Source organism: Protobothrops mucrosquamatus, unplaced genomic scaffold (assembly GCF_001527695.2).
Source record: "Protobothrops mucrosquamatus isolate PMUCROS unplaced genomic scaffold, P.Mucros_1.0 scaffold_194, whole genome shotgun sequence".
In the NCBI taxonomy this organism is placed as follows: Eukaryota; Metazoa; Chordata; class Lepidosauria; order Squamata; family Viperidae; genus Protobothrops; species Protobothrops mucrosquamatus.
This window is the reverse complement of record NW_015386270.1, coordinates 95,771-121,657: the sequence shown is the minus strand read 5'-3', so window position 1 is coordinate 121,657 and position 25,887 is coordinate 95,771. Positions and strand designations below refer to the sequence as shown.

Sequence of the window (25,887 nt, the reverse complement as noted above, 5' to 3'; positions counted from 1 at the left end):
ATGTCCACAACAGAGCAACAATCAATAGAGGCTTCTCCATCTTCTAATTCAAATTCATCCACTTACTATGAAGCCGTAGAAGCAGAAGCAGCTAATAAATATGAACCAGTTTCTCCTCACTGGTTTTACTGCAGGACGGTAGATTCCAGAGAGAAATGGATTCCCTTCAGTGGACAAGATTCAGAGAAGTTGGAAACAGCTTATCAGTCTAGTAAGTAAAAATATGCCCCAAAAAGAAGGGGGGGGAGAGAATTTTTAATTGTGGCTGTTGTGTTTTAATTGTGGCTGTTGCAGAGTGATATGATTTGATTGGGGGGAAATCAAAAGCCTAGAGCCCTTTACGTCTTGTTGGTTTCTCATTTTCTTCTGTTCAGAAACTCTTGTCTTAGGCAGGAAGGAGGAGTCAAAGCAGGGAATAGCCTTGAGTCCTCGCGCAGCCACAAAAGGCATAAGCCTGACCTTTCCCAAATTCCATGAATCTTTATGTGGTTGTTCCCAGGGGAAGCCAAGTACTCTGGAGAGATTCTTGTAGTATAGGTCGAACACAATAAAGTGGCTGACTTGGACCTTTCACGAGTGGATCTGGTGGCTTGCATCTGACACTTCAGCTTTACCCAGTGTGGCCAGTTATCATGAGTGATGGCAGCTAAAGTCCACCAATAGTTGGTGACTGTATCTTCTCTTCCCTGTGCATAGTCCATGTCACAAATGCATCAAAATAAATAAACCCCAGTTATGAGAGATAGATAGATAGATAGATAGATAGATAGATAGATAGATAGATAGATAGATAGATAGATAGATATTCTTAGGCTAGATCAGCCGTCATTTAAACTGGAAATCTACAATATATTGTAAATAAAATTAAGAGTTTCCAGGGCATAAAGAAAGGTGGAGATGAATAGACTAATTATAGGCCACAATGGAGGGACAAGACATCTGCCACTTGCCTTCTGTTGTGTTTTTTGTAAATATTATCCAGTGTATTTACATTTTTCCATCCATCTAGATAATGTGTCTTCTAAAAAAATAATAGTAGGGTTGACAACTGTATGAATTTTGGCTTAGAGGTCCTCCACATGCCCACGTTTTTGTGTTCAGTTTCAGCTTTTTCCTTTTAACAAAGCCCTATTGATAGTACACAGCTAGTTTCATGCTAGCCCTTGTGTTCTGTAGGCAAGCATTGCAAAGAGCTGGTTGTGCCAACCGAAGGGGGCCGGTATGACGTCCACTTAAAGGAGAGGGTGCGCTATGCTGTATACTGGGAAGAAGCTGAATCGGAAGTAAGACGCTGTACTTGGTTTTATAAGGGCGACAAAGACAACAGATATATTCCATATCCTGAAAACTTCAGTGAACAGTTAGAGGTAATGTTGATAAGAACATGAGTCATATTCTTGACTGCATCACTATTATTTCTGGCAAATCTTTCTGATTTCCTTGGGAATGCCCTTCACACTTTCCTGGGAGCTGATCATGGGGGAACATTATGACCAGGATCTCTTATGTAATTTGGAAATATAAATATCAGTCAAGAAATTTCCATTAGAGTCATGTGTGGGCTAGTTCTCATTGTGATACCTTCCCGGTGTAAATTCATCCTGCCACACATTCTCACTACCCTGAAAAGAAAATAACATTTGTTCCACAGATCAAATGGTAACAGCTGTCATGTCTGTTTATTTTGTTAAGTGGGGTAACAATAACACTTAGACTTATATACCACTTTATAGTGCTTTACAGCCCTCTCTAAGCTGTTTACAGAGTTAGCATATTGCCTCCAACAATCTGGGTCCTCATTTTACTGACTTTGGAAGGATGGAAAGCTGAGTCAACCTTGAGCCAGTCAGTATTGAACTCCTAGCTGTGGGCAGAGTGAGCCTCCAATACCGCATTCTAACCACTGCGCCACCATGGCTCTCTAGTGGGCAAATAACTGGGCATCAATAAATCAACAAAAGTGCTACCCTAAACCAAATCAGGATCCCTCCAAGGACTGTTCTTTTAAATTCTAAAATATTTTACTAACTTTTTGGTTTTGGAGGCCTCATTCATGAGTCGGCTGTTTTGGATCTAATTTAGTCCTTGGTCATTCAGCTCTTTCTGATCCAAAGGGCACTGAGGAGGCCCTTTCAAACTGAAATATTTGGATTGTATGAGAGCTGCCTTTTGAGCAGTCCTCTCCATCACCTTGGAGCAGTTGGATCCTCTTCCTTAGTTATTGGTAGCTTCCCTTCTCTTTGTTTCATGACCAAGGGGATTTGGCATTATCTGCAAATGCCAATTTTTTTAAAAAAACAGTCTTGACTTTGCAAGATACTTTGCCCTTCTGCTTTGCTTTTTAGAACCTAACATATGCTAACCATCACACTGCAAGGAACAATATGTGACTTTCTTGATAGGCCTGTCTATCTGGGGTGGCTCATATTACAATTTCTTGCTGCATTATGTTCTTTGAGTACTTTTTTCCTCACAAAGTAGCTGCTTCGTTCTGGATATTTGTCTGGAAGCGAGGACAAGTCTATCCAAGTCCTTTGAGAGGGAAATGACATTTTAGGACAAATTCATTGTGGTGAATTTAATTGAGAACTGTAGGTAACATTAAGAGATACACATTTTTCTCCATTAATCCCTCACCTAGTTGTATATTATTCCTAGACACTAATTGTATTCTGGATGAGCATTATAGTTTCAGAAATGCTTATATTACCTCCATCAGCTGAGTTCGAACAGAAACATTTGTGTGATTGTAGGCAGTAAATTTTGTAGTATGTTCCAGCTGGAAACTGAAAGCATGTAAATCTGACTAGTGGATTCTGATATCTAATAATATGAAGCTGAACCAAAAAGCTTAAGTCTTATATTTTGGGACTCAAAATATAAATTGCTTCCAAAATAATTAAGGTAGAATCAATCCATTTGAAATAGTTAATCTCTACAAACCAAAAAATAAGTAATAATTTCCAGAGAATTTTCTTGATTAATGAAGAAGAATATCTTGTTATGTCTAACCATGCATATGGTGGAAAACATGCAGCAATTTGTTCTTTATTTTTTTAACTATAGCTGTAGTCTTGAAACATACACCAAACCTTATTAGAAAGCAGTGGAAAACAAGGCTTTGTTCCCTTCCCTTTCCATTCCATCCCATTCCATTCCATTCCAGTGTCTCTGCAGATATCTTCTGTTTGACTTGTGAATGTGGAGAGAATGATATGAAAGTCATTTGGGACACTTTTGGCTTTATATAATTATTTAGAGTAGTCAACTCTAAAATTTACACAGAGTTAGATTTTTATAATGTAAAAGTAAAAAAAATAATATGTTGACTCTCAAAAGTATTTTGTTTTGGCTTCCTTTGAAGGACACTTATATGATTTGTGTGACCTTAGACGAATGGAAGAAGAAATTGGAATCTCCAAATAGAGAAGTAATCATATTACATAACCCAAAGGTATGGTAAAGTTGATGGTTTCCTTTTCCTAAGAAACATGTTGCTTGTTCTTAATAATTTGAATTGTGTTAAGGAAACTTTTGAAAGTTTCCTTAATACAACACAAGCTTTTGTGTGTCCAAGGAATAGCTCTGGGGCAGGAGGGGAGAATTTTCCTCTGCATTGGCCAAGAGATATTTTATTTCCTTTAGGAAGCATCTCTTAATGGCCTGTGATGTTGCCCAAGGTCATCAGGTTTTCCAGTCGCAGTTAACAAGCTTAGAAATGCATGTTAGAATTACAGTACATCCGGCTGTTTATAGAGGTATTGTAAGAAAAGCACGAGGAAAGAGTTCAATGTATTCAGACTTGAGCTCTTGAAGGAGGTCTTTCATGAGCTCTTGTGCATGCTACATTAAATTCAAATTAAATTAAATTAATTTTTTTAAAAATGTGTGATAAATTGGAGTGAGACGATACCTTGCCCAGCATATATACTGTATATTTCCTTATATTTTCCTTAGCTTGAATTGAGGATATTGATCAGTGAGAACTATCAGGTGGGGCATCTAAAAGGTTAAATCATGGCAACTGGATTAAGATTTATTAAAATGGAGACATTTTGTTACTCATCCAAGTAACTTCTTCAGTCAAAATGAATTTTTTTTGGGTAGGTAGAGTTAGAGAGTCGTTGGCATGTATAGCTCAGACAGCACATCTGAATGCCGAAAGTTGCCAACTTTTTTCCTAAAATCTTGCAAGACATTTGAGAATTAGAATAGAATTATTTATTGGCCAAGTGTAGTTGGACACACAAGGAATTTGTTTCTGGTGCATAAGCTCTCAGTGTACATACAAGTAATAGTGATAATCATGATCATATACACCATGAAAATACATTCATCATAAATCGTGAAATACAACACTTCATCATAAATCACTTAGTGATAGTCATAGAGTACTAGCTAAGCAAACAACATAAATCACACTAGGGTACAAAAAAACCCCAATATAAATTGTAGGATACAAGCAGCAAAGTTATAGTCATAAGAAGATAAGGATAGGTAATAGGAAAGATGAGGAATATCATAGTAATACATCTTTACTAGTATTTTGACAGTGTTGTAGCAATTAGTTGTTAAGCAGAGTGACGGCATGGGGAAAAATACTATCCTTATGTCTAGTTGTTCTGGTGTGCAATGCCCCGTAGTGTCATATTGAGGGAAGAAGTTGAAATAGTTACAACTAAGTTAACATTTAAAAATGCAGCATCTTTATCCTCTCCTAATGTGCCCCATATTATATGCAATATGTAAATGAAGACTCAGTCATCCAGGCCAAAATTATCTAAAAAGGTTAAATCACGAATAAATTATTTGGATGAGTAATGAAACGTCTCTGTTTTAATAAATTTTGGTCCAGTTGCCATGATTTAACCTTTTTAGATCCTTTTGGCCTGGATGATTGAGTTTTCATTTGCATTTTACATATAATATGGGGCGTGTTAGGAGAGGATAAAAACACTGCATTTTTAAATGTTAACTTGGTTGTCCAAATGTCTTGCAAGATTCTAGGGAAAAAGTTGGCAACTTTCGGCACTCAGATGTGCTGTCTGAGCTACACTCCTGACAGCTATAATTCCTCCCATCCCCAGGAATACGACCAATTGGGAGACATAATAGGAAATGTAGCTCAGCAACATCTGGATTGCTATAGGTTGACTATCCTGGTAGGTTTGATGGGGAGCAAAAGATGCTTTTTCTCCTAAGGATCCTCAGGTCAGCTGAGGTTGCTTTTTTCCCCAAGAGCTGAGGTTGGTTTCTATTAAACTTTGAGCTTTTTTGATTGTGACTCAATGACTGTGGAATGCTGTGGCTCTCTCAAGTGGTTTCTTTCCATTGCTCTTTGCTCTCATTTTGGAGACCAGCAAACGTGTATTTTTAACAATGCCAGGTTTTGGGAAATGACTGGGAAGCAGAAGTTCTGCTACTGTTTTTAAATGGATTTAAGAAATATTTGAATAAATGTCGCTGTTTCATAACCCTCCTTTGGAACATTCTTCCCTCTCTGCAGTGCTACAAAAATCAAAGCACAGCATAATCAGTAGCAGGAGGCTGAAAGCTGCTGCATGATTGGTGTCTGTGTGGCCTTTAGGATTTTCTTTACCTTCTTTGCTTAGTTACAAAGATCTTTATTAGTGTTTGTCTCCATTTTGTTATCAGATTAGGCAATCTGATTTGCTTTAACCCATTTGCTTTTCTTTTTTTTTTCTTTCAAGTTAATGGTACATTACCAACCAGTAGCAGTCACAGACGATTGGGGTGTGAGTCCTGCAGAACAAGGCCGGCCAAGGACTGTGAAGAGAGGAGTGGACAATATATCTGTTGAAATCCCTCATGGTGGATAAGTATTTTCATCTTTGGAACACACTGTCCAGGGATTGCTCAGGGATTATTTCTCAACACAGATTAGAAGCATGAGACTAAAACATTAAGAAAGTATTATGTATTTTTAGAAAATTGTTTTGAGCAAGATTTTTAAGGGTAAAGAGAAGAGAGCAGAGGAAAGTAACAGGAACAGCAGAATCTGTATAACTTTTTATTTTTAGACTGTCTTATGTCAAAGTATATTTTACTCATGTAGTATGGCTGTTTTACTATTATCCTTCTCATCCTTATACTACCTTCTCTTCTTGGTATCATCATTATTATGATTATTGTTCTGTTGTTTTGCATGTATACTTAGAGCTTCGGCACCAGAGACAAATTCCTTGTGTGTCCAATCACATTTGGCCAAATGAAGCTATTCTATTCTATTCTATTCTATTCTATTCTATTCTATTCTATTCTATTCTATTCTATTCTATTCTATTCTAATCTAATCTAATCTAATCTAATCTAATCTAATTTTATATTCCATTCCATTCCATTCTATTCTATTCTATTCTGCTCCTCTCCTCTCCGCTCCGCTCCGCTCCGCTGTAAAAATAATATCAATTAGAATAAGCTTGAATATTTAGTGGTTTAATTTAATGTTTAATTTAATTCCAGCATTTTTAATTTGCAAAAAGCAAAGACACTCCAGGTATAATAAGATTTGGTATCTTTTTGGAAACAGCACTCTGAGTAGGATTTGGTTCTTTGTTTCAGGGGAACCAACACAAATTGATCATTTAGTTTTTGTTGTTCATGGAATTGGACCAGCTTGTGATATTCGATTCCGGAGTATCGTTCAATGTGGTAAGTGCAAAGAAGAAACGTTGCTGGTTCTGCATCCCAAAAAAGGAATTGGTATGTGTTTTGGGGACAGATATTACTATCATGACCTTCCTTACCATATAAAGCCAGATTTCCCCAAATTAGTCCTCCTGTACAAGTGAATACTATGTTGTTTGCAGACCTGAATTACTAATACAGATGACTCTCAACTTATGATCACAACTGGAGCCAGGATTTCCATTGCTGAGGGAGTTGCATCCAATTTTGCTATCTTTTTGGCCATGGTTGTTAAGCAAATCACCGCAGTTCTTAAGTGAATCACACAGTCATTAAACAAATCCAGTGCCCCCTCTCATTGATTTTGCTCATTGGAAGCCAACTTGGAAGGTGACATTACCCCGAGCATAAATACATGCCAGTTGTCAAGCCTCTGAATTTTGATCACATGATGATGGGAATGCTGCACTACTCATAAGCGCAAGGGCTTTTCGTATGTCATTCCCCCCCCCCCCCCGTGGTCTATCCTACTCTATGGAGTAGAGAGTTGGTCTCTGACAGAAGGCCACCTGAAGAGACTAGAAGCATTTGAAATGTGGATTTACAGGCGGCTGTTACGTATAAGCTGGGTTGACAAGATCAGAAATGAGGAGGTGATAAGCCAACTGAGAAAGCCAAGGGAAATCATCAGAACAATTAAAAAATGAAAATTAGAATATTTCGGACATGTGATGCGACACCCAGAAAAATACGCCATACTCCATTTAACCCTCCAGGGAAAGATTGAAGGCAAACGAGGTCCAGGCAGAAGAAGAATATCGTGGCTTCAAAATCTAAGGGACTGGTTTGGACAAAACTCAGCAGCACTTTTTCGTGCGGCTGCTGATACAAACAGGATCGCCAACATGATCGCCAACGTCCGATAACGGATATGGCACAAGAAGAAGAAGAAGAAGTGGTGTAACTTTGAACAATCGCCAAAATAAGTTGAGGACTACCTGTACATACCTAACTAATATATACCAATGCCTTTTAGTTGCTTTTATTCCACAATAATTAAAGCCTCAGCATTGTTATCACCTTCATCATAATCTACTTGATAAGAGACGATGTTGGGAAACCCATTTATTTCTAGCTGATGTTGCAATTATCTGGAGATGAGCCAAATTTCAAAGCAAGATATGCCCAAATGATAGTGGTCGCTCCTTATTGTGGAGCCCTCAATTACATGGGATTCTTTTGTTGGAAATTATTTGGCAATTAATTTTACAGCATCTCTAAAACACATTTTACTATGACATAAAGATTGCACTTCTGTTGACTGTGATCCATGAAAGTTTATGGCGCAAGATATGCAAAAATACAAATTACGCTGTGTTAAGGGAAGCATCAGTAAATCTTGATTAGTATTGTAGGAAGTGGGACTTGAGCAACAAGATCCTTTGCAGTGCCAGGTTCTCCAAAGTAATGTTTACATAATGCTTTTATCACGTAAATTTTAAATGAAGAAGCAGTTGAAGCAATTGCTTGGACTTTTCCCTTTTTCACAATGAATCTAGCATTTTAAGCTTCATGAGTTTCAAGTCCATCTTCTCCTCTTGCATAAAATGATTGCATAAAATGGATTGCATAGAATGGTTTGGAGCGGCAACTACATTAGTGAAGTAAGCTTGTTATAGAAACTGGCTGTACAGTAACAGGACAATGATGTGGCTTCTAAGGTGGACTTCTTAGATGTCTTCTGAGAAAATGTGTCTGTGGAAATGCTAAATTTCCAGAATCATAACTGGAGAGAAGAACAAGAATTAGACAATTGCTGCTACTGCTAGGACTAACAACTTGTGTTTTTAATAAATATGTAAGTGTTATAAACTGCTTACTGAGCCAGTTTGACATAGTGGTTTATGAGAACCAGATAGGAATTGTTGAATTCTAGTCCTGCCTTAGGCACAAAGCCAGCTGGTGGACTTGGCCCAGTTCTTGTCTCTCAGCCCAAGGGAGAAGAAGACAAGAGCAAACTAAAGTTACTAAGAAAACTTTAGGCATCTCTATGTGTTATCAGAAGCCAACATTGATTTGAAGGCACAGTTTTCACAAACACTTAAGGACTACAGTAGATGAAATATAGAGAAGACGTGTCTCTGCATTTATTGCGTTTCTTCCCCCTAAAAATAAACTGGAACAGTCTGGTAGAGAAACCAGGAGACTGTGACTTCTAGTCCCACCTTAGGCGTGAAAGCTAGCTGGGTGACTTTGGACCAGTCACTCTTGTCTCAACCCAGCCCACCTCTGTGGTTGTTGTTGTGCCTTGAGTTACTTGTAATGAGGTGGGATAAAAATATAATAAACAAACAGTGCTGAGAAAGAGGAATTGTTCCCTTATTCCTGTTCTTTTTCCCCATTTGAGTCTACTTCCGGTCTTCCCAGGAAACTGATTTTCCTTCCCCATTGTTAAGTGTGCAGTAATAGCTACCTTGATTCAAAATAGTTTCTGCTTCTTCTGCTTCTTCTTCTTCTTTAGTCAACGACTTCCGCAGTGTTTCCTTGAACATGATCTCAACCCATTTCAAGAAGGCTCAGGAACAACAACAGATTGGTCGAGTTGAATTTATTCCAGTGAACTGGCACAGTACTTTACATACAGGAGTAGACGTGTAAGTGCATTTTGCAATGCTTCAAGGAAATCTGCATGGGGTGATGACAGCCTGAGATCTATAGAGATATTTTTCATTTCATGAAACGCTACAATTTTAACTGGCAAGAGGAGGCGGCAAAGATAGATTCTCTGCATTTTAGACTTTTGGGGACTCTATACAATGTATAGAAAATAGATAAAATATATACTTAGATCTGCTTTCCTTAGTCCCAAAAGGTTGGTATATTACCTCACTCTTCCAGATCTCCTATGATCTCACCCAAGCCAAGCCAAGCCAAGCCAACCCACAAATCATCCTTTCCTTGATAAGGATTGTACAGTAGATATAGACATTACAAACATTTAATTTGCAGGTCAGTTCTCACTGTGTTTTCTTGGGAGTTCATCGAATTCAGTTGGATTTATTGGTTAATAAAACCAATCACAAGAGTACTTCAGTATTTTTATTAGTTTTATTTTGATCCAGCTTTTGTAGTGAAGCCTCCTTATGCTGACAAAAAAAACCTCAACAACTCAGTGGCAGAATGTAGAAGTTGGAATACTAAGAGGAAAAATGAGAGTGGTCAGTGGGAATTGTTGAAATCACTGTTCCTTCTAAATGTCCTTCTCTGCTTTGCTTACAGAAATTTGGAGAGAATCACTTTGCCAAGCATCAACCGCTTACGTCACTTCATCAACGATACCATCCTGGATGTGTTTTTCTACAACAGCTCTACCTACTGTCAAACCATTGTGGATACGGTTGCATCAGAAATGAACCGGATCTACCTGCTCTTTTTGGAGAGAAATCCTGATTTCAAAGGAGGTGTCTCCATAGCTGGCCATAGCTTAGGTATAATTATTTTTCTTACTTTAATGCAAAGCTTATCAGCATACAGTATGTCATTTACAATATAACGTACTAGAAATGTTCTGGACTCTTAGATCAACATAGAATTTTTTTTTTCCAGAGAGAGCACAATACACGCATGATAATCTTAAATTGATTTACAGTTGTAACATCTACAAATCACAGGAAAAAGAAGATTTAAAACCAAATGCATCATTTCAATCAAGCATTAATGATCTTGAGCAATTCATAACAAAGTCCTTGTCTTGCATTCAGACGATCCCAAATTCAGTCTCTGATCTCTCTAGGGAGGACTAGAAAAAAAATGTGGCTGGAAACCCCAGGTGACTGCATCTAGGCAATCTAGTCAAGTGTGGTCTTATTTTGGTGTAAGGACTTCTGAAATCATTTCATTTGGGTTACTTTGAGGTAAGATGGGCAGCCTATAAATTTTATAAATCAATAAATAAAATTTGGGAATGAGCTCTATAGTTATTCAGATATATATGGGACAGGACAAACTGGGCCACCTATTACCTATTCAATTTAAAATCTGTATTGAAACTAGATCTTTGTGTTCCTGGGATGCAGTATCTCCTGGGTTTTTCTGACTTTTCGGAATGTAATTTTGTATGCATTTTTTTCGCCACTTGATTAAACATTTGCAGGGCTGGGAGGTTTGTTCCTCTCCTTGTATTTTCATGAAATAGTGGGCGATATATTGATAATACATTTCTGTGTAGCAAAAATAATAATAATAATAGAACATAAACTTCTGAAGGGAATTTGTTTTCTCTTTTGTACAAAATTTAAAAAAAAACTTGATTCCCACGTTATAGATTTTTTTTAAAAGAAACACCTAGTTTCCTCCATTTGTTCTACTTTTCAAATTGTAAAATCAATAATTTCTCCATTATTGTTTTTTTAAACTAACCAGAATTATGGATTTATATTTTATCTGAGAAGGTTGAAACCTTTGGCAATCCTGACACCCCATATTTGTGATTTTCCTCTAAGACCTGCTCATGATGTTATTTTCTTAGGGTCCCTTATATTATTTGATCTCCTCACAAATCAGAAATGCACATTTGATGAGCAAGAAAAAAAAGAGGTACATGTTTACACGTTATTCTGTTGTTTCAATTCGGGACAAGCCCAAGTTAATTGATATTTTCACACTGCGCTTTCATTTAGCCAAGATAATTTTCTAATCTTCAGAAATACCGTCAGTTAGTTCTGGGAGAAGAAGCATGCATAGTATGGCTTTTGCTAAACTTAGTTGTTCCCTAATTTTGAGTTAGGTGCTAATCCTTATAGATTCCCCAAGTTGGGAATATTTTAAGCAAATTTTTGGATTTAAAAATTCCACTGGGAGAGGATTACAGCAAAACGTGTGTAAAAAAAATTCTCATTGATTCTGAGGAAGCTTATAGTCTCTATAAGGTGATACAGGATTTCAGCTATCAATAAGTGTTTTGTTATCTCTCTGTAGGAAGGTTAAATAAACCCTTAACTGTTTTCCTTAATGAAATTACGGGACATTTAAGCTGTTTCTTTGGGCTTGATTATATTTGAATGTAGTGTTTTTAGCGTTTTATTGTTTTAAAATGTTTCTAGTATTTTTAATTGTATTATATTTTTTTAATTGTAAGCCACCCAGAGTCATTGACTGTGGTTGGCCGCAATATATGTTTAGTTAAACCCATTGAAACAATGGACTTTTAAAGCTAGTACAGATTGACATGCTCCATTGGTTTCAGTGGTGGTGCTCCAAGCTATGAACTTTGATTTAAGCATGTATTTGTTTGTTTGTTTATTTGTGTTCAATTCTGTCCAATTCTTGGAGACTGCCTGGACAAGTCCTTGCAGTTTTCTTGGCAAGGTGGTTTACCACTGCCTGAGTAACTGGCCCCAGGTCACACACACCTGGTTTTCTGCCTAAGGGGGGACTAGAACTCAAAAGTCTCCTGCTTTTTAGCCTGAGGCCTTAACCACTACACCAAAGAGGTTCTACAACCCAACATTAGGAGAATCGTTCGTAAAATTCTACAATTCTATTGTTTATTTCAGTGATAACCTTTGCGTACATCCTAAACTGAAGCAAACCAGGAGCCTTAAAAACTTCCCAATTAACTTTTCACAGGGATTACCAAGACTGGCAATGGATCAGGAAATCAACAAATCTATGAAGGACATCTTAGCGGAACTTGATCTTTCTGAATATTATGCTGTGTTTGAGAAGGAGAAAGTGGACAGTCGAGCATTGGTAAATGAAACTGGGGTTGCTTCTGTTGTCTAAAACATGCATGCTGCTGGCTTTCATATATCTGTCTTCAGCATGGTCCCTTAAGGCAAATGAACTTTAGGCCAATAATATCAGGGGCCGGTAGATATGGATGAGCAATTTCTTTTCCATTGAAATTTTGTTTGGGTCTACTTGGAGATCATCATCTGGGATAGTTCATGTTCGGATTAGATACTTCTTTGGCAAGGAATAACATCCTACTTTTCCTATTTATTTACATTACTTCTGTCTTCCTTTAGAACGTCAACTGCATATACCAGAATGTCCCAATCTTATAGTCAAGGACACACACCATGTTGTGCTAGAATATTTGGGAAGCCCTTCATTATTCTCATCCTTAACTCTTTCGCAGCGTGGCATTTTAAAGTCATTGCCTCTTGGGCAACCGGACTTAGTCTGTGAACTAGGAATTGCTTATGGATTGTGACTTGGGTGTCACCTTTTCTCCAGTGTTTCTGATTCTGGGCTTTGCAAGTTCCTTTTGTTTTGTTTGGATCAGTATGTTGGTTTTTACAAAGTTGAATTGTCTCTTGAAATTAGTGAGACATGTAGAAGCAGCCTAAGCCCCCATCCCTTTTGCTCTTCCTTTCTATATCCTGTTCGTAGTAGAACTGTGTTTCTGAGTGTGGAATTCTTATGCGCAGGCCCTGTGCACGGACAAGGAGCTTAAAGAGATGGGGATCCCCTTGGGACCCAGAATCAGGATCCTGCACTATTTAAGGAAGAGAAGCAACTTCCAGGTATGTCTTGTGTAAGCCTTTGAACCACTGAAACGTGCATCTTGATGGACACAGCCATAAAGTTATGCTTTGGAGGCTAGTTATGTTGTGTTAATTTCATCACCTAAATCAAAAGGAATACTTTGTCATTGTTCTCTCATTTTTTGCTTTCTTGGCTCTACCTTGGAATTAAAAAAATATCTGTGTTTTCCATTAGCTACAGCAGTCTTCGCCTGACGACTGGTCACTTAGTGACCGTTTGAAGTTACAGTGGACCTCCCTGGGGATACTTATCATCTGGTTCTGAAGTTCTGACTGTCACCCCCTGTGCTTATGGGACTACATATCGGGCTCTTGGCAGCCAGCCCACATTCATGGCTGATTGCAGTGTTTTGCAATCATGTGATCCCATTTTACAGTGGTTTTCCCCAAAACCAGCAATAACTTCCAGTTTTCAGCAAAAGTGGCCCATAGCAAGCCATTGATTTGCTTAACAATTGGTGCAAAGAAGGTCATAAAATCAAGTCGATCATGTGGTGACCAATTTTACGACTATCATGACTTACAACCTTGATGGGCAGGCTCCATTATGGTCATAAGTTGAGGATCATCTGTATAAATGCAGTTATGAGGCCATTACCGTACCCACATAGAGGTCTTGTATGTAATTACATGGATTGTATGTATATGCTTACTTCTCTTCTATCATGTGTTCACCCTATGCTAAATAAATAAAACTCCCCATTGGATAGTATTTCACAGCCATTTCTGTTAAGGATGTGACCTTCCATAGATTTTCTAAATTGCCTGTCAATACTACCTAATTGACAGCCATCGCCACCAGCAAATTACATAGTTGCCAAATGAGCTCTTCTTGATGAAGGTTTTCCATGCTTCTTGGAATCATGCTTGAACCCTTTTCACTCCTGATGCATTTTCCCATTGGAGTCACACCACTTTCCAGCAGCTTTTCCAGGTGGAAGTGTTTCACATGGCCCAAGAGTGCTGATCTTGATGGAGCCTTTGCATCCTTTTAACCTTTTATTTATTCCTTTTGGTTTTTCCCATTCGATAATGAGGTTGTGGGAAAATATAAAACTTCTAAAGCCTTTAATATGTTCTAGGCCGAAGAGTCGATAATATAATACAAATAATTGTGCAGTCCTTCTTATCACGAAGTACACAGTGTTCACTGTAGAGACAACCGTAGCAGCATTCCACTAAAATGTTTTTATAAAATGGATCCTCCTTCTGTTGAGGTAGCACATGTTTGAAAGCAACTGCAGAAGATTTTTATTATTATTATTTTCTTTGTAGGTTTTGAGACAAACCTCTGGAGCTGCTGAGGAAGGTGGAGATGCCAACCAGGGGACATCTGCAATGCCCACATGTGCAGAAACCGGTTGCAGAACTCTGGGTGTTATAACAGGGCAGGTAACTTTAATAGACAACAGCTATTAATGATTTGCTTAATCATTAATGACCGTGGCAATTTTTTTTTATAAAAGTGGTGCTACTCCCTTAACAACTGTGGTCATAAGTCGAAGACTACCTGTAGTGCGTCAACAAAGTATTGATAATAAAAAAATTCTATACTTTTTTTTTCCAGAAAGTCATGCAGGCAAAAATATTACATTTATATAGATTATGTTTAAGTGTTTTGTTCTGACCCCGGCTAATTGGGCCAAGATCTGAATCCAGACCGTATTATCTCATATCAGATCCTGGTGCAGAAGTATCACACTAAATGCTTGTCCTTTGCTATCCTTGTTTACATTCCTTCATAGTTGCTTGTTGACGACCTCCAGCGTTTATGGGCTGCTGAATTCTACAGCTCATTATGCAAATGCCCAGGCTACGAAATATTTTCCTGTTTCAGAAAATGCTGGACGTAGCTTGGAGGACTGTCTGAAAACTCCTACAGACAAGCTCTGAAGCCTGTAGATAGTTCTGTCCTGAAGGGAAGATGCCCTGGAAAGATAAACTTTTTGCCTTTTTTTGTTGTTGTTTTTTAGCAGCATGTTTCTGTTTCGATTTTACGTTATGGACGGTTTGTAATTTTCATGAGTCCCACAGATCAGCAATGATTTAGGAAGGAAGTAAATTCTTGATATGTGTTAATTGAGGTGACATATGCTAGTATTTCAGATAGATGGATGATGGATGGACAGGCAGGCAGGCAGGCAGGCAGGCAGGCAGAAAGACAGAATGGAATTGCTTGTTCCCTGTAAACCGTCAATTCTATTTGTATTCCACCAGGTCTCTGCAAACTACCCTCAGCTTATCTACAACCCACAGATTTTTTTTGCTTTTGGCTCACCCATTGGGATGTTTCTCACTGTACGAGGTGTGAATAGGATTGATCCAACCTACACCCTGCCCACCTGCAAAGGCTTCTTCAATATCTTTCATCCCGTAAGTCTGAGTATCTTTTCTTGTTCCTTTATCCAAGGAGTACAAAGAGAAAATCACAGTGGGCTGCACTGCGGTTCAAATGGATCACGGCTAACTTGATTCAAGTCCTACTGAAATAGATGGGACTCAGATAACGGCTAGTTGGCACTGGCTCCAGTTCTTTGTATTGTCAACTGCATGGCAGGTATCTGCGTAATATGGAATAAGATCTGATGAGAAATCAACAAATCTGCCAGCCTTAGGGAAAAAAAACAAATAAAAGAAAACCAAGAATCATAACAAAGAGATGGAATGTAGATACACCGAGGTTCTGTGACATTCGGCTTATAGACACATACCCTTCAAATTCTGGCCTGTTCAAAAGTTATGTAACATTTGGAAATAATTAAAATCTTGAATCCAATCTGTAAATTATGCAGCTTCTAAATTAGAAAACCTTAACGCGCCCTTTCTGGAGATAATCTCATCCTGTATTGGGGCTTAGGTTAACCATCCATGGTCCATGTTTCCCTTACATTAGAAATAGGACAGAAAAAAAATCTTACCTCTCCTAATCATTTGCTACTTTTCAGTCATGGCTGGAGGTATTGATTTCTGAAGACTTATCTGTTAATTGAGAATGCATAAGCCTTGCTGTTTGCTCAAAATGTCCTCTGGGCAGCTTAATGAAAAGTGCAGCTCAGTATAAAACAAAAATGGTAATAATACCCAAATGTAAAAACCCAAACAGTAGAGAAGTAAAAACCCAATAGAAGCCAAACAGAAAAAGATCTGCAATGTAAACCAATGTTCTCGTTTTCCCCATTTCCCTTAAAAAAAAAAAATCAGTGTAGAAGACAGAAAGTTAAGCTTCTTTAGGTAGGGATGGTTATTATCGTGGTGTCAAGATAATACAGGTAGTCCTCATTTAGTGACGGCTTTCCACAGTGACTGTTCATAATTATGATGGTGGCAAAAAAGTAACTTTGCGACCAGTCCTCACATTTACAGCCTTTGCAGTCTGTAAAGCAAAAAGAAAATTGAAACACGATATTAAGCACAGTTGTGGTTTCACTTGGCAAACGCTTTGCTTAATAAAAAAGTTGCCAATTCTGGTTGCTAAACAAGGACTACTTTCAAGATTGTGGGATGAAAAGTTTTCTTCTTGTAACAATGTGAAGTCAACTCTGGGAAGATGAATACTGCTGAGAGATGATCAGGAAAAAAAATGGAAACATGCAGAAACATCTTGAAAACAATCTCTTTTAAGTTCTCCAAATGAAAGAGAGAGAAAAATGAAACCAAACACAAGGAGAAAAAAAACAAATCAAAAGAAACAAAATTGCTCTTAAAATGATGGTTCACCACCACTGAATTTCAGAAGCAAATTTATGTGTCAGAATTTGATACTAAACTGTAAAGAGGACCCACAAAGCCACACGTGATCTGCAGGTTTCCCACTCCTTCAAAAATAAATAAAATGTAATAATTGTTTACTTAATTGTGGCATTAATTTCTTAATTAGTTTTTTTTGCCTTTTTTAAAATGGTTTGCATGCTTCCTTTGGGATTAAAGGTACTATAGAGAATGGACGGGCTGTAATGTCTGCAAACCTTTTCTTTTGTAGTTTGACCCAGTAGCATACAGGATTGAGCCCATGATTGTTCCTGATGTGGAATTTGAACCCATGCTGCTTCCTCACCACAAAGGCCGGAAAAGGATGCACTTAGGTAAAACAAAACAAACAAACAAAAAAACCAGCCAAAAAAGCATTGTTCCTTCTCCATCTTATGCATCTAAATTTCATTTTTGATGTGTGCCGTTGTGCCCACAGTAAAAAAAATGACAATAAAGGTTATCTTATCTTAAATATATCATGAGTGATCTTCAGTGGGACTCCAACTATAGCTTTGCGTGTGACGGTATGTGTCCTGATATACCTGCAGTATCCACATGAGAATTAGGGATATGGGTGAACCAGGATGGCTGGCAGATAACTTTTCACATCCACCCTAGAATGCTGCTTCCGGTGCCCCATGGGTGCACATGCACGAAGTCACTTTCTCAGAATTTTCCCTATAATTTATGAAGGGACGCTTGCAAAGATATGCATACTGGCTGGGGAATTCTGGGAGTTGAAGTCCACACATCTTTAAAGTTGCCAGGGTTGAGCAGCACTGATTTAGCATGACAGGCTTTTTCAGTAGCAAACAAATCTAGAACCTGGCCCAACCGTCTGATTGCAGAGAGTATAAATCCTTTCCATTCCCCACCAGTTAGTTAGAATTGAAGAAGCGTCTTGGATGAGAAGCAAATCAGTCCAGTTGCCTTTAAAATAAAAGCACCTTTGGGACAACCATTACCTGGATGAATGAGAACCTCCAAAGACATCAGTCTAAAACCTGCATTTAAGTTGCACATCCACGTGATCGTGGGTTTTTTTTTTCCTAGTTTTGAATTTTTTCCCTTTATTTTTCCAGAATTGAAGGAAGGCCTCACTCGGATGAGCATGGACCTGAAAAATAACTTGTTGGGCTCCTTGAGGACCGCTTGGCAGTCCTTCACCAGAACATCATTGCCAGCTGTGGAGGCAGGAGCCACCGGAGACGTGGAACAGGAATCGGAAGCTGAAACCAGCATGGAGAAGCAACCTGGTTGGTTTAAATTGTGATTTGCACACTCAAGAGAGTTTGGTTACCTTTGGTGCATGCAAAGGAAAATATTTTGTGTTGCTTTGTGGCTGTTCTTGGCTTCCGCTTCCCAGTTACAAAACTCCCGTTGCAATAAAGGTTTGGGGTAAATAGTGCAAAATGAATTTGTTGATACAGTGGGTTACATTTGAGAGATTATGAGTTTCCTAAGGGTCTCCTTGGCATCAGGTGGGGCTCCTTCTGCTCTATTGAGTGAAGAGAGAACTAATGGCCCGAGGATTGCGTTGGGCAATTTCCAGGTCTGGGCACGGAGCACTGTAACTCTTCAGCTGAAATTGCCATCTAGGTACTTGTGGCTAAGAGTTGCCACTTCTTTTTAGTGTTGTCTGAAGGAAGGGCTTTCTAGAATATTGGCAACTTTAAGACTTGTGGACTTCAGCTCCTAGGATTCTGGCTGAGGAGTTCAACTCCCATGGCTGGCTGAGGAATTCTGAGAGTCCATAAGTCTTAAAAGTTGCCAAGATTGGAGACCCCTGTAAGACTGAGCTGCCACTGTTGCCTTAGGCAGGAAAATTAAGGCTGAACTTAGCTTAAGTGGCCTGTTCACTGGTTGCAAGTGTGTTGATTCAGCTTTCTTCCATATAAATACAGAGGAGAAACCAGAGGAACCAACCACATCAGCAAAAGAGGATCCACCTCCAGTTAATGTGGGGCTGCTGAATGGGGGCCATCGCATTGACTACGTGCTTCAGGAGAAACCCATCGAAAGCTTTAACGAGTATTTATTTGCACTGCAAGGCCATTTATGCTACTGGTAAGTTCTGCCTAGGGGGCTAATCCTGATCTGGTGCCCAATAGTTTTTTCTGGATGGGGGCTGTCATCAAACATCAAGGAACATCTGGCAAGGTCACTGTCTTCCATTAAGTGTGCAGCTTTGGGAAGGACACACACAGAGCCAGGAAGGAAAGAGAGGACATCAGCCTAGCCATCTAGATCAGCCAACTGAACCCTTCCAGCTAGGTTGCCCTTTCACCTGACTTGTCACGCAAGGTGGCAGTTGAAGAAGACGGTATTGTCTTTCATCGTCTCCATCATTCCTGTTCTTCTTCCAAGAGGCTTGTGATTATGTATCTTCCTCCTTTGTATTGTATTGTTGCCAGTGTGTAACCGATCACGAATAGCTATTCTTTCTTTCTCTTTTTCCTTTTTTTCTATCCCTCCTTCTAGGGAGTCAGAGGACACAATATTATTATTGTTGAAAGAGATTTATCAAACCAAGGGCATCAGCATGGATCAGCCCCTCTTGTAGAGCCAAGCTGACCAGCTGCACAACTCTGGATACCAAATATGTGAGTCTATTTGTTTTTCTGATTTGAGCCCAGTTGACTCTGGCTGTTCTGTCCCAGCCTACGCGAGTCCTTGTTACGCTCACCAGGAGAAACCCCTCTTCCAAGAAACAGGCAGGAACCGCAAGAAAAAAACCAACCCTTTTATTCTCACAGACCTGAGTCAATGTCCAAGGCAAACAAACACAGTTCACAGATCCTCAACACGAACGGTTGCCTTTGGCAACCAGCACCTCCCATACCTTCCTTTTTATAATTCAGCCAAGGCGTGGCTTTCTAATACCTTCTCCTTTGCCTTTGGAGCCACCCCATTGCATTCCTCTGTCCTACTCGGTTCTCTTGCCTGCGCCTTCGTGCTTCCGGGATTTGTCCCAACTGTTCTTCATCACTGTCCAACTCAGGCTCCCAGCACAGCTGTGTCTCAGCCTGAGCGCGAGTGGAGGGGCCAGGCTCCTCGTCCGACTGTAAGTCTTGGAGCTCCTCAGAGCCTTCCTCTGACTCTGATGTCACTCCAGGCCCCTCCTTCTCTGAGTCCTCAGACTCAGCTGCCGGATCCACAGGCTGGCGAGGAATCACAACACTGGCTACTTTTTGAGAAAAAGACAAAAAAACCCCCCAGATGATTTAGAAATTATCCTCCTGGGTATCTTTTATCCCTTCTATAATGTTTTCCTTGAATCAGATCATCTCCAAGATCTGTTGCCTTCAATGAAAAGCTAACCTAATATGGCTGACGCGCTATGTTGTTTCATTATGTTTTACAGATGCCCTGTGTCACCTTCCTCTTCTTTTGTCCAATGTGCCCAACATGCTTCTTCCTCGCAGTCTGGAACTCTGGAAAACTCAGTATCCTATTCAGGGATGGTAGTGAGCATCGAGATCCTGTCCGATTCCTGGTATATACAGGCCCTTGTGAATTAACCGATCTGCATTTTCTGTCTACAGCCCGTGTGTCTTTAGATCTGGTACAACACCAGTTGTGTCACCTTCAGTTTATGCACTAGTCAAGACTTGAAATTGGTGCTACAATTTCACATCTTGTCTCCATTAGAAAAACCTCAAGATGAGTGATGGGCAGTGAAGGATTTTTAATTTTTAGAAGCACTTCTTCTGAGGCCACACTGAGTGTTAGATGTTAAGATTGTTTGTGGGGATTTCATTTTTGTTTTGTGTGATCTTATTCCTGCTGCTGATTGACCCAAGAAAGGGCTCAAGGCCAGAGCAGAGAAGATGGGCAAGCCAAGTCCATTCTTCTCTGAAATGATTATGGCGGTCACGATGATCATGCCAGCAACAGCGATCTATCGTTCTGCTTTTCTAAAGCAGGGAAAGTATATAATTACTTACCTGGGAAGGAAGTGGCAAAGCTTGTAAATTTGATCTTGTTCACAATGATGAGGATACGGATGAATCATTTCTCTCCATGTGTTGTTATAATGTAAACACTGTTGTAGAAGCTGTGTGTTTACATTCTGATGTGGGAGGTGCCAAACTTCATACAAGCAGCAGCAGCAGCTTGATATGCTGTTGTTTCAATGCATGCAACTAGGTCCTTGAAAGCATCTGAAGAATGAGGTCATATCCTAGAAACCACTGGCCACATAGTAATTGAACAGTAGATTGTTTATTCAGACACCAGATGAGGGCAGCTCTATACCAGCAATTTTACCAGGGTGATTGGCTGACCATTTGGACAGTCAATTCACATTGCTGGTTTAGTCTTCCAGAATGTAAATTGAATGCATGGCTCAACACAATCTTGGCTGGTTAGTTGTGGAACACACCTGTGATTTCATGGTGTTATGTATGTTGGGCCCTGCAATTGTTGCACGACTTGTGGTCAGTTGCTTTTCACATACCGCACATACATTTACAAAACGTTGTAGTCTCCACAACTGTCCTCCTCTTTTCAAGAAAGCCTTGACCAAGGAAGCAGCAAGCAGCAGGTTTACAAGTGGGATGTGATCACACCACACTCTGTTCACGTTGTGTATTCTTATTCTGTGCCAGAGACTTAGTTGTTCTCCTCGTTGTGTTTGCGCTGTCATTGCATCATTGAATTTTCCAGCCCCTTGCGCTATATACTTGTGGCTGAACAGAATGCCGTTTGACGTGACCAAATTCTCAATTGGAGCATCAATAGGAAAAGTCAAGCAGTTGGAAGTTAATGCACTTTGTAAAATATTACCTTTTTTTTTTTTTTTTTTAAAAAGTTATTTAACTTTTTTCCAGTAGCTGTCTGCCTTTGGTGAATTTATTGATCTTTGCAAAGGAGAACCTCAACAGACTGTTAGGCCTCTTTATCTGTCATTCTAATTAGCACAGTTGCTAAATCATTAGGATTGACGACTTATACAGTAATCTTAGTGATCTGAAGTGGTTTCATCTTGTTAAGGCAGTAAGATCATCATCCATAGACTGGCTGTTCGTCGGGTGTTCAAATGAGATTTAAGGATGTGTAGGATTAATCTCACAATGCAACCACATTTACCTTAAAAAATACCCGAGTGCTGTTGTGCTGCACAATGTGGCTATTCTGTAAAGTTTTGCAATTGTTATATCTATCTATGGTAGAAAAACATTTCACCCTAGACTGTGTCTACTAGCGTTCTGCTGTATGGTATAAATAGTATAAAAAAACCAAGAATCATAATTTCTGATCTTAGAACGGCAATATCCCATGAAAACATCTGCATCCAATGACCCCAAGATTAAAAACAAAGCACGCGGGTAAGGACATGGATAAACTGAACTTTGGGTCTTTTTCCAGCTAAGGAAAAATCTTTGAAAAATGGGAGCGTGTTACAGTAGGATAAATGCACAAAACTGCAAGCTGAGAACTAGTTGAGAGACCCAAGAGGTAACAAATTAGTTCTGAGCTATAAAAATTCCACCACAATCAACCAAATGTATTGTGGTATGAGTATCGGTGGGAACTAAGTAGACTTTTTTAAAAAATTGCTTCCTTTTAGGAAAGTTCTTACCCTATTTATCTTTAGCCAGGAGTGGAAAATGGTTAAAGACGCTGAGCTCGTCAGCTGGAGAGCTGACAATTCAGGTTCCAGACCTGAGTCCCGTGCAACAGCGCCCCAGGTCGAGCAGTTCAAAAGCATGCAAATACAAGTAGATTAATGGGAAGATAACAGCGTTCAGTGCCACATGACCACATGACAACTCTGGCTCCCTCAACCAAGAAACGGAGATAAGCACCGTACCCTAGAATCAGACACAACCGACAGGGAAATCTTTTCTTTTAGTAGTTTAGGAACAGCAGTGGTGTAAAGCCATCCAAAACCCCCCTAAAAGAAGCAAGGCTCAAAATGGAAGTGTGTAATGGCTAACGTGCTTTGAGCCATCAGGTTGTTTCGAATCAATATCCATTTGCACTGCTGAGGATCAAGCTTTTTGCAGAGCGATGCAATGGTAGAGCAGCGGTTCTCAACCTATGGGTCGCGACCCCATTTGGGGTCGATCGACCATTTCACGGGGGTCGCCAAGCAAGGCTGTCCGCCATTTTTTTCCCCTTTTCCGGCGGGTGCCTTATCTCCCTTGGGCTGGGCCAGCTGGTGGTCGGCCGGCGCAGGGGGCGGAACCACACATGCGCGGCGCTCCCGGGCAGGGAAAGTCCTCGACTTACGACCGGTTGGGTAGTCCTCGACTTACGACCGGTTTAGTCCTCGACTTACGACCAGTTTAGTCCTCGACTTACGACCGGTTGGGGGTCGCGGCATTAAAAAGGTTGAGAACCACTGTGGTAGAGGATGCGAAACTAAAAATATTGCCATAAATATATAGAAAAAGTATATCCAAGCCTTGAGTGAACTGCAAGAAGGGTGGCACGCCGCAAGACAAATAATTATGCAATGAATATAATTAGTTTCCTAGATTTAATTTTGACTCCTTAAATATTACACCGCAGTGGCAAATGTTGGAGACACCTTTGTAATTATTCTTAAAGAGGTAGCAGAAAAACAGAGCAAATGCACGGGTCTGGATTGAGGACGTCTACCTTTATACCTGTTTCAATGCATGTCAATCTCCTTGGTGAATGGTTGAGCTACTGGTCTGTTTGTTAAAAAAAAAAAAAGGCTGGGGTTTTGTTGCCCAAAATGACTGAATCCTGAAAGAGTATACTTCATCACCGCCATCACCCCATGCTATTATTTCAAAGCAGAGTTTCGTGGAGAAAACGACTAAAAATTGTACCCATCTATCTTTGGACGGACAGGAATGGACCCGGGGCATCCTGGGAAAAGATGCCTGACCTCTCCTGTGGGACGTACCTCAAGACTGTACGCTAGCTGAGATCATGTGACGTCAAGTTTATAGGCATTTAAATTCAAGAGCGACGCCTGGCATTACAACGAGGGAATGGACCAAACTCCTTTTGTTGCTCTATTGCAGGGGTAGTCAACCTTGGCTCTTTTATGACTCGTGGACTTCAACTCCCAGAATTCCTGAGCCAGCTAAGATGGCTCAGGAATTCTGGGAGTTGAAGTCCACGAGTCATCAAAGAGCCAAGGTTGACTACCCCTGCTCTATTGTAATCGGATGAGGAATGGTTCGATGTTGGCAGACATGAATTGGCCACCAAAAAAATAATAATAAATCAACCCAAACGGTGCAATTTTTCTGTCCTGGAAAACACTCACTCTCTTGGCCACATCTGGGTGATGAAGGGGAAGAGATAAAGGCCCTGAGTTTCAATCAGGCTGCTATACGTCAAACACTGATGGCTCTCCCCCTACCTCCTCCTCCCCATCTGGCCTTTGAGCAAAGCAGAACATGGATGATTTAAGCTCTTTCCCCCCCCCCCTCGAGTCTGCAAATACAGAGAACGGAAACCCCTGAGTCCTTCTTCATACATCTAGGTTGAAGCCAGAAACTGTCAGCTTTTGCCTCTCCGGAGAAGATATCTTGGATCCTTGCTGCAGTGGCTGGTGGCATTTGGGGTCCGTCAGTGGAGGGTAATGCTGTCTGTAGCAGAGATATGCGAAGGTGAATCCCATTCCAGAGCCAACCAGCACATCTTAAAAGGAACAAAAGAATACGAGGATCAACATCCAAACCAGTGGTTCTCAACCTTTTTAATGCCGCGACCCCAACCGGTTGTAAGTCGAGGACTAAACCGGTCGTAAGTCGAGGATACCCAACCGGTCGTAAGTCGAGGACTTTCCCTGCCCGGGAGCGCCACGCATGCGTGGTTCCGCCCCCTGCGCCGGCCGAGGCGTAGCTGGCAAGCGGCAGAGACGGAGCAGGCCGACCACCAGCTGGCCCAGCCCAAGGGAGGTAAGGCACCCGCCGGAAAAGGGAAAAAAACTGGCGGACAAAAAAAATGGCGGACAGCCTTGCTTGGCGACCCCCGTGAAATGGTCGATCGACCCCAAATGGGGTCCCGACCCACAGGTTGAGAACCACTGATCTAAACACATCATCTGGATATCAACCCAAGTTAAGCTTTGGTAGCCAAGCAATGGTCTTAATTTTGCCCGGGGGGGGGGGCATGCCACCAAGGAAGGCAGAACTGGTTGGGATTTTTCCCCAGCGCTAAGAGGGGCTGATTTGGTTTTGAAATTGATTTATCCCCTTTTAGCGCTTGGGCGGTCTTGGTGGCTCGGCTGTTAAAAGACGCTGGGTTTGTCAGCTGGAAAACCGGCAGCCTAAGGTCAAGACCCGAGCGCCACGCGACAGGGTGAGCTCCCGTCCTCGCCCCACCTCCTGCCCGTCTAGCAGTTCAAAAGCAGGCACGTGTGAGTCGATAAATAAGAACCACTTGGGTGGGAAAGGAACAGCACTCCATGGGGTCATGCTGGCCACATGACTGCAAAAATATCTTTGGACAGTGCTGGCTCAATGGGCTTGAAACTGAGATAAGCACTCCCTCCTATAGTTGGCAATGACTAGCAGAATAAAATCCACAGGGAACTCCTTTTAGGGTTTACATGCTACTCCCACCTCAAAACAGCCATAAAATAACAATTTGGGCCATTACGATTTGCAGTGAAATTTGCCATATCATTACAACTGGCAGGGAAGGGGCGGAGAAAGTGGCCTAAGTTGAGTAGGAGTTTTGGCAGAGAGGGAGGATTCCACTCCCTCTGTTCCTTTCTTTAGACCAGTGTTGTACAAATTAAGACTGCAAAGCCCTCGACATCACCACCGAAGCCCATGCTTCAAAAACAGTTTTAACACATGACGGAAAGTTATTAGATGCCCCACTGGAGAAGGGCCCTGGTGACTCTTATTCTATTTGAGTTAAATAGAAATGTGTGGAGTTTCTTTTGTCCGTCCATTCCTCGCAAGGTTCCTGCCATCGTGAAACTCAAAAAACATGGTTC

The 25,887-nt window shown here is 40.4% G+C and overlaps 1 protein-coding gene across 1 annotated transcript; it reads left to right on the top strand.

Annotated features, from left to right (window-relative positions):
• DDHD2 (DDHD domain containing 2) lies at positions 1-21,771 on the top strand. The gene is made up of 17 exons (XM_015824707.1): positions 1-211; positions 1,177-1,367; positions 3,365-3,454; positions 5,712-5,832; positions 6,583-6,672; positions 9,170-9,302; positions 9,928-10,136; positions 11,177-11,244; positions 12,277-12,399; positions 13,083-13,178; positions 14,475-14,591; positions 15,417-15,572; positions 17,179-17,281; positions 18,032-18,205; positions 18,854-19,016; positions 19,431-19,552; positions 20,314-21,771. Exons 1-16 carry the CDS (start codon positions 1-3, stop codon positions 19,510-19,512), a joined length of 2,127 nt encoding a protein of 708 aa, XP_015680193.1. The 3' UTR covers positions 19,513-19,552; positions 20,314-21,771.
• Positions 21,772-25,887: the final 4,116 nt, after the last annotated feature.

What these genes read in the sequence shown, in the direction of transcription:
- DDHD2 (XM_015824707.1), top strand. Translation starts at nt 1, where the DNA reads ATGTCCACAACAGAGCAACAATCAATAGAGGCTTCTCCATCTTCTAAT. An exon ending in CCGGAGTATCGTTCAATGTG is followed by an intron (nt 6,673 to 9,169) that starts GTAAGTGCAAAG and finishes CTTCTTCTTTAG; the next exon opens with TCAACGACTTCCGCAGTGTT. An exon ending in CCGGAAAAGGATGCACTTAG is followed by an intron (nt 17,282 to 18,031) that starts GTAAAACAAAAC and finishes TTATTTTTCCAG; the next exon opens with AATTGAAGGAAGGCCTCACT.